The sequence below is a fragment of the Portunus trituberculatus genome, chromosome 40, assembly GCF_017591435.1.
Source record: "Portunus trituberculatus isolate SZX2019 chromosome 40, ASM1759143v1, whole genome shotgun sequence".
NCBI lineage: Eukaryota > Metazoa > Arthropoda > Malacostraca > Decapoda > Portunidae > Portunus > Portunus trituberculatus.
This window is the reverse complement of record NC_059294.1, coordinates 25,196,972-25,206,971: the sequence shown is the minus strand read 5'-3', so window position 1 is coordinate 25,206,971 and position 10,000 is coordinate 25,196,972. Positions and strand designations below refer to the sequence as shown.

The 10,000-nt window shown below is 41.6% G+C and overlaps 2 protein-coding genes across 3 annotated transcripts in view; one reads left to right on the top strand and one right to left on the bottom strand.

The window, feature by feature from the left end:
- LOC123516266 (cytochrome P450 315a1, mitochondrial-like) overlaps nt 1-10,000 on the bottom strand; it is a 26,082-nt gene that overhangs the window by 5,565 nt on the left and 10,517 nt on the right. The gene's annotated exons all lie outside the window — the stretch shown is intronic.
- The window catches only part of LOC123516269 (glutamate receptor ionotropic, delta-1-like), a 4,711-nt gene continuing 1,484 nt past the window's right edge, over nt 6,774-10,000 (top strand). The window contains exons 1-6 of the mRNA XM_045275528.1: nt 6,774-7,859; nt 7,956-8,046; nt 8,145-8,442; nt 8,726-8,943; nt 9,218-9,398; nt 9,566-9,665. Of these exons, the coding sequence (XP_045131463.1) occupies nt 7,648-7,859; nt 7,956-8,046; nt 8,145-8,442; nt 8,726-8,943; nt 9,218-9,398; nt 9,566-9,665 (1,100 nt within the window). The 5' untranslated portion in view covers nt 6,774-7,647. The remainder of the gene's footprint in view (nt 7,860-7,955; nt 8,047-8,144; nt 8,443-8,725; nt 8,944-9,217; nt 9,399-9,565; nt 9,666-10,000) is intronic.

Genomic DNA, 10,000 nt, shown 5'->3' with positions numbered 1-10,000 from the left:
GATGAACCCTTCCTCCTTCCTTTCCTTCTCTCCACATACTGTCTCAATTTCTTTCTTCTCTTCTGCCTCTCCTTCTTCCTTCTTTTTCCTTCCTTTCTTTTTCTTTTTTTCTATCTTCTTTAAATTAGATGCGCATATTCTTCCATTATTTTTTCCTTCTCTCCTTCCTTCCCTCAGCTCTTTCCTTCCTCCTTCCTTTGTTCTCTCCTTTTCTTCCTACTTCCTTTGTTCTCTTATTTTCCTCCTATATGATGCAAGATACGCGCCATTTCCTCTCCTTTCTCTCATTCATTTTCTCCTCTTTGTCCCTTGTTATTCTCTCTCTCTCTCTCTCTCTCTCTCTCTCTCTCTCTCTCTCCCTGCACGAAACAATTAGCAGACGAGACAACACTGGCTTGAAACTCACATCATTCATTATCATTGTTATCGTCGTCACCATTACCATCATCATCAGCAGCCACTATGATCTCTGCCCAAAACTCTCCACACTTCTATATTGCCTACCTGTCTCTTCTAGGCCTAATTTATTCTACTTTATCTTTTATATACTTAGACCATCCACGAGAAAAAAAAATATATATGAATATAATGTTCATCCCAAAAATAGTAGACCAAGGTTGGGATAATGGTAGTTGAATATAATAGATCAGAAAAATAGTTGAAAAATAGTAGTTTAGAGAAAAATAGTAGTCGAAACTAATCACAGTAGAGAATAAAAGTAGAAAAATTGAAGTTTAGAAAGAAAATAGTAGTAGAATATAGCAGATTAGCTAGAAAATGGAGGATCAGTGAGAAGATACGTAAATAGTAAGTCGGAGAAAAAATGGTGTACAAATAATACAAGAACAACTATAATATTAAGATAAATAAATAAATCAATCAAGGAGTTACAGAAGATCGCCCATTTATTTTTTCTTTTTCTTTTTTTTTATACCATGTGGGCTTTTCACGGGAATTTCTGGGCTAAAGGGGGTACTTTTTGTGGTACCTCCTATCTCAAAGCCCACCCGCTAGGAAACCGTTGCCCCTAGTGAGGAAGCCCAACCTACACTCGGACCGTGGACAGGATTCGAACCCGTGCGCTTTGAGACCCCTCGGACCCCAAAGCACGCAGGGTTCCACTGTACCACGGCGTCCTGACACTCCTCCCGAAAGAATCCCAGTCACAGGCGGGAAAAAACAGAACCAGGGAGGGAGTTCCAGATTACACCGGTGAGGAAGGAGTTAACATGTTCTAACTAGTTGTGTGTATGCGATTCATGTTAATGTCAAAGCTCAAACGTAAGCAATTAAGCAATTTGACGACACGGGAATTCTAACGAGTAGGAGGAGGAGGAGGAGGAGTAGTAATAAGCACGTGTCAAAGGACCTTCATCTTCAAAAAAGGAATGTCGAATCTCTCTCTCTCTCTCTCTCTCTCTCTCTCTCTCTCTCTCTCTCTCTCTCTCTCACACACACACACACACACACACACACACACACACACACACACACACACACGAGACAAAGAGAAGAACAGAAGTGAGGCAGATTAAGCCTTTTCTACACCCCTACCACAATGCTCCCCCCACTCCCCTTCGACCTTGGGTAATGATAATGAAGGACACCCCCCAAGCCACGCCTCTCACCTCTTCACCTCTATCAACACCCATCCCCGCCCCGTCTAGCCCCGGTCTTCACCTCCCCTCCATCCCTAACACGCTACTATAGAGATCATGCGTTTTAAGAAGAGGAGAAAGATAAAGTAAAAACTAGGAGGAGGAGGAGGAGGAGGAGGAGGAGGAGGAGCAAAAACATATCCGCAGTGAATACAAAAACAGGCAACATGGCAGATACTGTACGAATTAAGGGTGGCATATATACACAGGACTCTAACAGAAGCCTTACACAACCTTATCTACCTTCCCCGTGCCCTGCTCACATAACCTACACCCATGGCATGTACTCTGGAGGCTCCTTTGTCCTCAACCACCACCACCACTATCACCATCAGCCATAACAGCAAGGGAGTTAAGCGAGGAATGAAAACACAGAAAATAAGAGAAGCTGAAAGATGCTATTAGGACTTCACGCGGCATTTCTTACTTCCATTCATACTTAAATGCCTCAAGACAATAAAAGTCTTATTGAATTACAAAAGACTTACGACAATTTTTAATACCAAGATATTTTATGTGAAGGATACATAAAAATGTGGAAATCCTTGCCTTCCCAAGTCACGTTAGATTGGGATTAGGAAAAGAAAGTTAATCAGAAGAGACACAAGAAAATAGACGAGCTGAATAGTTGAACGTAGACCAAGGCATCTTCTCAATCCAGTTTCTTTCTCTTTTATTCCTTAATCTTCTCAATTTTCTATCTCTCCCCTTTACTGTATGTTCTCTATCTCTACACCTTCCAACCCCTCTTTTCTTTCCTCCATATCTTCCAGTCCCTATTTTTTTTCCTTTACACCTTCCAGTCTAGTCCTCACTAATTTTCTCATCTCCACGAGGGAATTGGATGATAGGAGGTGCGGAAAATAAGACTAGAAAACACTGTATCAAGAAGGGTAATGTTCAGCGCAAAAAAGTCATCTCATTAGTCCTTAAACGTTATTTTGTGGTATATTCCAAAAATCAAGCACCTAATTAACTGACCATCTAACTAAAGGACTGACTCAATGAATGAATGATAGGATAACCAACTAATAATTAATTAACTAACTGACCGACCAATTAACTCAGGTAAGTTACAATCTAAATAATGAACTGACTCACTGAATAAATGAGTAAAACATATAGATATACAAATAAGGAAATATGATAAATCAATAAACAAATAAATAAAAAATAAACACGAATTTCCTTAACTTTAACCGCTCACACAGGGCGGTCGCGCGTTTCACGCAGGCATCGTTCACACTCGTTTTACGCCGCGGCGTAACCGCGGCGGTTGAGCCACTTTTATTTGTTTGTTTGTTTTTCGCAGGCATATTATACAGTATCAGGATGGATGTGGAGAAAACAGTGTGTGTTTGGTTGTTGCATCGCCGCTTGAAACGATTCAAGCAGAGGCAAAGGCAAAATCGGGTTCATCGAATTCTACATGACTTACCCACGGCATGTTTACCACCCTGTATCCTTCTCTGAGAGAGCATGACAAAAAGTTTTTCAATTATTTGAGAATGTCGGTGAAATCATTTGACGACTTGCTGGAACTAATCAAGAGGAAATATCTCCAAACAACTCTAGGATGAGGGATTCCATCTGCCCACAACACAAACTTGTCATAACATTAAGATGAGTCCTTTATTATAAGTTATATATATATATATATATATATATATATATATATATATATATATATATATATATATATATATATATATATTCATAAATAAAACCAAAAAGAAAAAAGTGACATCTAAAGTTCCAGTTGCCAGTAAATTGGATACAAATAAAATACTCATTTCTTGAAGTGAAAATACAGAGCAAGAAAAAAATAACTAAATAAAAGGTCACTCACTTTATACACTAGTATGCTCTTTCCGTGGCACACATACGTATGCAGAATTTCCGTCAATGTCAAACATGTCAATGAGCGATTTTCAATTTCACCGATTAATAAAAAGGTGTCAAACAGATCCCTCTCCATTCTTCAGCAGACAGCGGTAATGCAGTCATTGAATGGTATTACGTGACTCATCACGGGCAGAGCCTAAGATTGTCATAGTAACGCACATCCTATTCTCTGATTGGCTGGCGTACAGCCAATAATGTGGCTCAGTGCCCTCAAACCGGGCGGTGCACCGCCCTGTGTGAACGATGTAATGTTTTTTTTTTTTTTTTTATATATACCATGTGGGCTTTTCACGGGAATTTATGGGCTAAAGGGGGTACTTTTTTGGGGGTACCTCCTATCTCAAAGCCCACCCGCTAGGAAACTATTGCCCCGAGTAAGGAAGCCCAACCTACACTCGGACCATGGACATGATTCGAACCCGTGCGCTTGGAGACCTCGCAGACCCCAAAGCAGGCATGGTTCCACTGTACCACAGCGGCTTGCGTGTATCTCGACACGCTGTCAAACCGCGCGGTAGTAAGGAAAATCTTGCAACCGCGGCGGTTTGGAAACCGCCGCGTTTCCAAACCGCTGTGTGTGAACGATTCCATAAGCTATCATTGAAAATGCTACTGCGCGATTCCAACCGCGCAGTGCAAACCGCCCTGTGTGAACAAGGCCTAAAGGATATGAACAATACGTACTATCGATAACCGCACACGCACGCACACATGCATGCACACACACACACACACACACACATGCAGCAAGGTCATCCATCCTATCCAAGGGTGGTGACTCACTCCTCTACTTGGCGTGCAGGACACACACACACACACACACACCCACACGCCCGGTAGCTCAGTGGTTAGAGCGCTGGCTTCACAAGCCAGAGGACCGGGGTTCGATTCCCTGGCCGGGTGGAGATATTTGGGTGTGTCTCCTTTCACGTGTAGCCCCTGTTCACCTAGCAGTGAGTAGGTACGGGATGTAAATCGAGGAATTGTGACCTTGTTGTCCCGGTGTGTGGTGTGTGCCTGGTCTCAGGCCTATCCGAAGATCGGAAATAATGAGCTCTGAGCTCATTATTTGGCTGTCTCGTCAGAGACTGCAGCAGATCAAACAGTGAAACACACACACACTGGCATCCATGCCCATCTGTCCCTCCACGTGTCCTCTCTCCCCGCCATTAGGATTCCCCTTTGTTCTCTGCAGCTTAGCGTTCCGATCAGGTAGTATTTCCTCTACTGCTTCTACTAGTGCCCACTGCTTATTGAATGCTCTACCTTCCAGCTCACCTAAGGATACGACGGATATGCACGTTTCCCTATGCCCTATACTTTCCCTGAGTATTTTTTATTTGATTTTTTCTTGTTAAGTACAACTTACCACTGGTACTGACCTGTAGCTTCGTTATTCTGGCGCCATGGACCCTGCGAGTATCACATCTATAGTCAAATATATATATATATATATATATATATATATATATATATATATATATATATATATGAGGGAAAACTACCAAAGGCAAAAAAAAAAAAAAAATAATAATAATAATAATATTAGAAGAAAAAAAAGCCCACTTGAATTGTAGTGTCCATAAAAGAATCAAACGAATTAGTCAAAATTCAGGGACAAATGTCTCGACATCTTTCTCTTAAAAGACGTTAATTCGTAGGAAGATGGAAATACAGAGACAGGCAGGGAGTTCCAGTGTTTACCAGTGAATGGTATGAATGTTTAAGAATACTGGTTAACTCTTGTATTAAAGGGTTGGACAGAATAGGGATTAGAGGAAGAAGAAAGCCTTGTGGAGCAAGGCTGCAGGAGGAGGGAAAGCATGCAGTTAACAAGATCAATAGAGCAGTTACCATGAAAATAACGATAAAAGATAGAAAGGGATGCAACATTTCGGCGGTGAGAAAGAGGCTGAAGACAGTTAGTCAGAGGAGAGGAGGTGATGAGACGAAAAGCTTTTTATTCCACCCTATCTAATAAAGGTGTATATGCGTGGAATCCATCCAAACATGCGAAGAATATTCCATACAAGAACGGATAAGGCCCTTGTACAGAGTTAGCAGTTGGAGGGGCGAGAAAAACTGGCGGAGACGCAGCAGAACGTCTAACTTCATAAAAGCTGTTTTAGCAAGAGATGAGATGTGAAGTTTCCAGTTAAGATTATGAGTAAAGGACAGACCAAGAATATTTACTGTGGAAGAGGGAGACAGTTGAAGAAGAGGGGATAGTTATCTGAAAGGTTGTGTCGAATTGAGTTTTTGAGGCATTGAAAACTACTAAGTTTTGTCTGCACCAATCAGAAATCTTATAGATAGATTACAAGTCAGGCGTTATGTGGCGTCCCTGCGTAATCTGTTGACATCCTGAAGGATTGGACGTCTCTGAAAGGACGTGGAAAGATGTAGGGTGGTATCATCTGCGTAGGAGTGGATAGGGCATGCAAGAGGTTTGGTTAAGATCATTCATGAAAAACAGAAAGAGAGTGGGTGATAGGACAGAACCCAGAGGAACACCACTGTTAATAGATTTAGAAGAACAGTGGCCGTCTACCACGGCTGCAATAGAACGGTTGGAAAGGAAACTTGAGATAAAGTTACAGAGAGAAGGATAGACATGAACATGGATGTTGAATAAATAGAACATAATTTACCTGCAAACCAGAAGACTTACTTTATCACTATATATTAGGTGTATTTCCTGTATAAAAAGACGTGAACAAATATTTTACCTCTGAACCCCAGGGTTCAGAGGTAAAAATAACCCCATAAGATCATTAATCAATGGTCGTTTGGACAATACCAAAACGGGAGTGACATTAGTAAGGGCCGCCAAGCATACACGCATAATGAGTGTTTGATATGAGTGTGAAAAGCGACATAGTAGATGAGGGGGAAAGTGAGGGTGTCATAGCTATGACGCCCACCTCACCCATGGCTACAGCGTATATGTACATGTATATATGTATATATATATATATATATATATATATATATATATATATATATATATATATATATATATATATATATATATATATATATACATACATACATACATACATACATACATATATATATATATATATATATATATATATATATATATATATATATATATATATATATATATATATATATATATATATATATATATATATATATATATATATATATATATATATATATATATATATATATATATTGCCCCTGCGCGCTCCTGCTCCCTTCACTTGCTACTGTAACACCGCCTCCTACCATGCATGCCCACTTCATCCACTTCAGATAATCGTGTGTCATGTCATGTGGTCATCTCATCTCAGTGCACGGTGTCAGACAAGGCAGCCGCAAGATTACGACACAAAAAATACCCGTCATGTTCACTTAATGACAGAGGAGGCGGTAGAGATGTCATGTTTCTCATTATCTTTTACTTTCCTGAGCTAAGTAACTATGTGAAAATGGTTTTGTTCATCACACAGAGTCGTACAGCAGCGTCTCAAGTCCCTCCTCTGCCCCCACCTCTCCTTTTTGGTGATTGGGCTTGTGTTATCAAGCATTTTCGAGCGGTATGAGTCTTCTGCTGTCTCTAAACTATAAGGAAGTGTTTTGTTGGGAGCTTCCTTGATAATGAGGGATTGATATGCTCACGTATTCCTTCGCTTCTCTCTCTCTCTCTCTCTCTCTCTCTCTCTCTCTCTCTCTCCGGTGCCAGCACAAGAAAGTCTGCGCACATAAGAGGTCTTCACACTACTATATCCACATCCTTCCGTTCACAACACTCACTCACGAATTGTTATTCAACGCAACAAGAGATGGTTCATCCTCTGTGGGAAGTTCTCAAAGATCCGCGGGTCCTTCGCGATATGGTCCAAAACCCAGAAACCTTCAGGTGCGTCAAATTTCCATAAACACGACACTATATTGGTTAGGGTTGAGGAAGATTTGTTTTCATCAATATACATTCTATGATTCCTGAGTTGACACATAAAGTGTAAGAGACGATTTCAAACCAAAATGTTTCCTCGCTGTACTAACATGACATACTGTATTCAAACATTAAAAAAAAATTAAAGGCATCACTGAGATGTTTCACGGTTTTCTCAGAACCCTGGATTTCCATCCTTTCATCAGGTTCCCAAACGGAGCATCGCTGGTGGTGGCAGCAGCAGCGTGGCCACCACATGTCCTCTTTGAGCCACCACCAGATGGGAAAGCAGAAAGGCGGAGCTGCACCTCGGTCATCAAGGGGCCCATGGCTAACATGATTAACATCTTGGCTGAAACACTGAATTTCACGTGAGAAACCACATATTTCATGAATATCCAATACAGAATCTCTTCCGTGGTAAAGAACAATTCTTACAAATGGATTCCTGTTTCTGTTCCTGCCAGGTACATGCTGGTACAACCACTAGACAAGGCCTGGGGATCCAGACTGCCCAACGGATCCTGGACGGGCATGGTGGGCATGGTCAGCAGACAGGTAGGTAAGGGCATGGGGGAACCAAAAAAGGGCCTTGTTTTAGTGAAGCCTACAAAGTATTGTATCTAAAACAAACCAATGCCTCATCATTGCTGCAGGAAGCAGATCTTGCTCTCGGTCCATTTGGTCAAACAGAGAGCAGGACTCAAGCAGTGGACTTCACTCCATCTTTCTTTTTTGACCATCGCTGCCTGATGGGGAGTAAAAGCGTGCCAGAGATAGATGCCTGGAGCTTCCTTTACGTGTTGGCACCAACCTTGTGGGCTGGTCTGGTGGGGGCATGTCTGGTAGTGTGGACTGCCACAATGCTGCTCTCTCTGGCACCTCAAAGGGACTCTCATCGCTGGAGGAGTGGACAGACTCTGTTTCGACTGGTGCAAATCATTATGAACCAAGGTGGGTGAGATGGTGGCCACAGCAATGATGCTCAAGATCACCAAGGTAATTTGATGGTACAGTGTCATACAAATGGCACAAAATAAACAAAACAAAGAAAAAAAACAAAAGCAATGTGCCAGCCCAAGTGACTGTTTTAACAAAACCTGACAAAATTTTGATGGTGTGATAGTATTACAAAGTACAAGTTATTGATGTGTGTGTGTGTGTGTGTGTGTGTGTGTGTGTGTGTGTGTGTGTGTGTGTGTGTGTGTGTGTGTGTGTGTGTGTACTACATCAACAGATATAGCATGGGAGTCCCTGGGTTGGCATGAGCGGGGCGTGCTGGGCGGATGGGTGGTAGTGGTAGCAGTGATAGGGTGGGCCTATGGCAGTCACCTCACATCCCTCCTGGCAGTGCAGCATACCCCAACACCCATCCAGTCCTTCCAGGATGCACTGCACCAGCCAGGTCTCAATGTCATCATGAGACCTGACACAATCCTTGCTGAAGCCATAATTGTGAGTCACAATATGGAGTCCAAGACTAGAGTCTAATCTCAAGGTACCCACAAGCCTGTTCAGCAACTCAGTATTTGTATCAATATATATATGTGGGAAAAATAAAACCCCACTTATTTCACGAATACTGCAGTGTGAACTACTACAGACTAGACCCTCTAGTGTTTCCAGTTCTCAGTATAAGTACCAGGTTACTTCATGCACATGTCAATAGGATGTGCATACTTGTCCAAATAACATTGGATCAATCCTTATCCCTGTACCCCTTTCCCAGGGTGGCACCTCAAAGGAGGTGCAGGATCTGCGACTGCTGCAGGCTGTGGGTCGTCTCAGACAGTGGGGAGGTTCCCTCTTTGATGAAGACCTCCACGATCAGCTAAAAGAAGGCAACAGCGTCTTGGTGACCACATCACTGTTTGCTGATGAACTCATTGCTCTTGATTTTAAGAGTACAGGTGATTTTCTTTATGTGATGGCTCTCAAACTTCATTTGGGGACCATCACACATACTATCAATCTTGAGTATTCTCATAAAATTGCAACCATTATGTTGTGAACGTGCACTCTAATGTGTAAAGTAAACAGCATATATGAAAAGGTTAAAATGACAATCTTATTGCAGGAATCTGTAATTTCTACAAATCCAACTGGTTTTTCATCGCCTCCAGTCATTGTATGATAGGCCAAAAGGGCAGCACCCTCATGTCTGCCATCACTCCCAGGTCAGTGTATCCCTCACTGGTCCACACCACTCATATATCATATTTATGGCCCCAGTACTGAGCAATAGCTACAGTGCAGATTATATGTTATGAAAAGTTTAAAAAAATAATTTCCCTTATTAGAACATAAGCTATATGCAACTGTTATCACTGTAAATAATTCCCTCTAATCTGCAAGATTAATGTCATGGATTTTATAATTCCATGTACTCAAAGAAACATGACCCATAAGCAGGGGCGGATCTAGGATTCTAGGTGATCCAGGGCTTAACCCCGAGGGTGCAGATGCTGATTTTTTTTTGCTGCCATGCACACCAAAACTACAATTTTGTAGT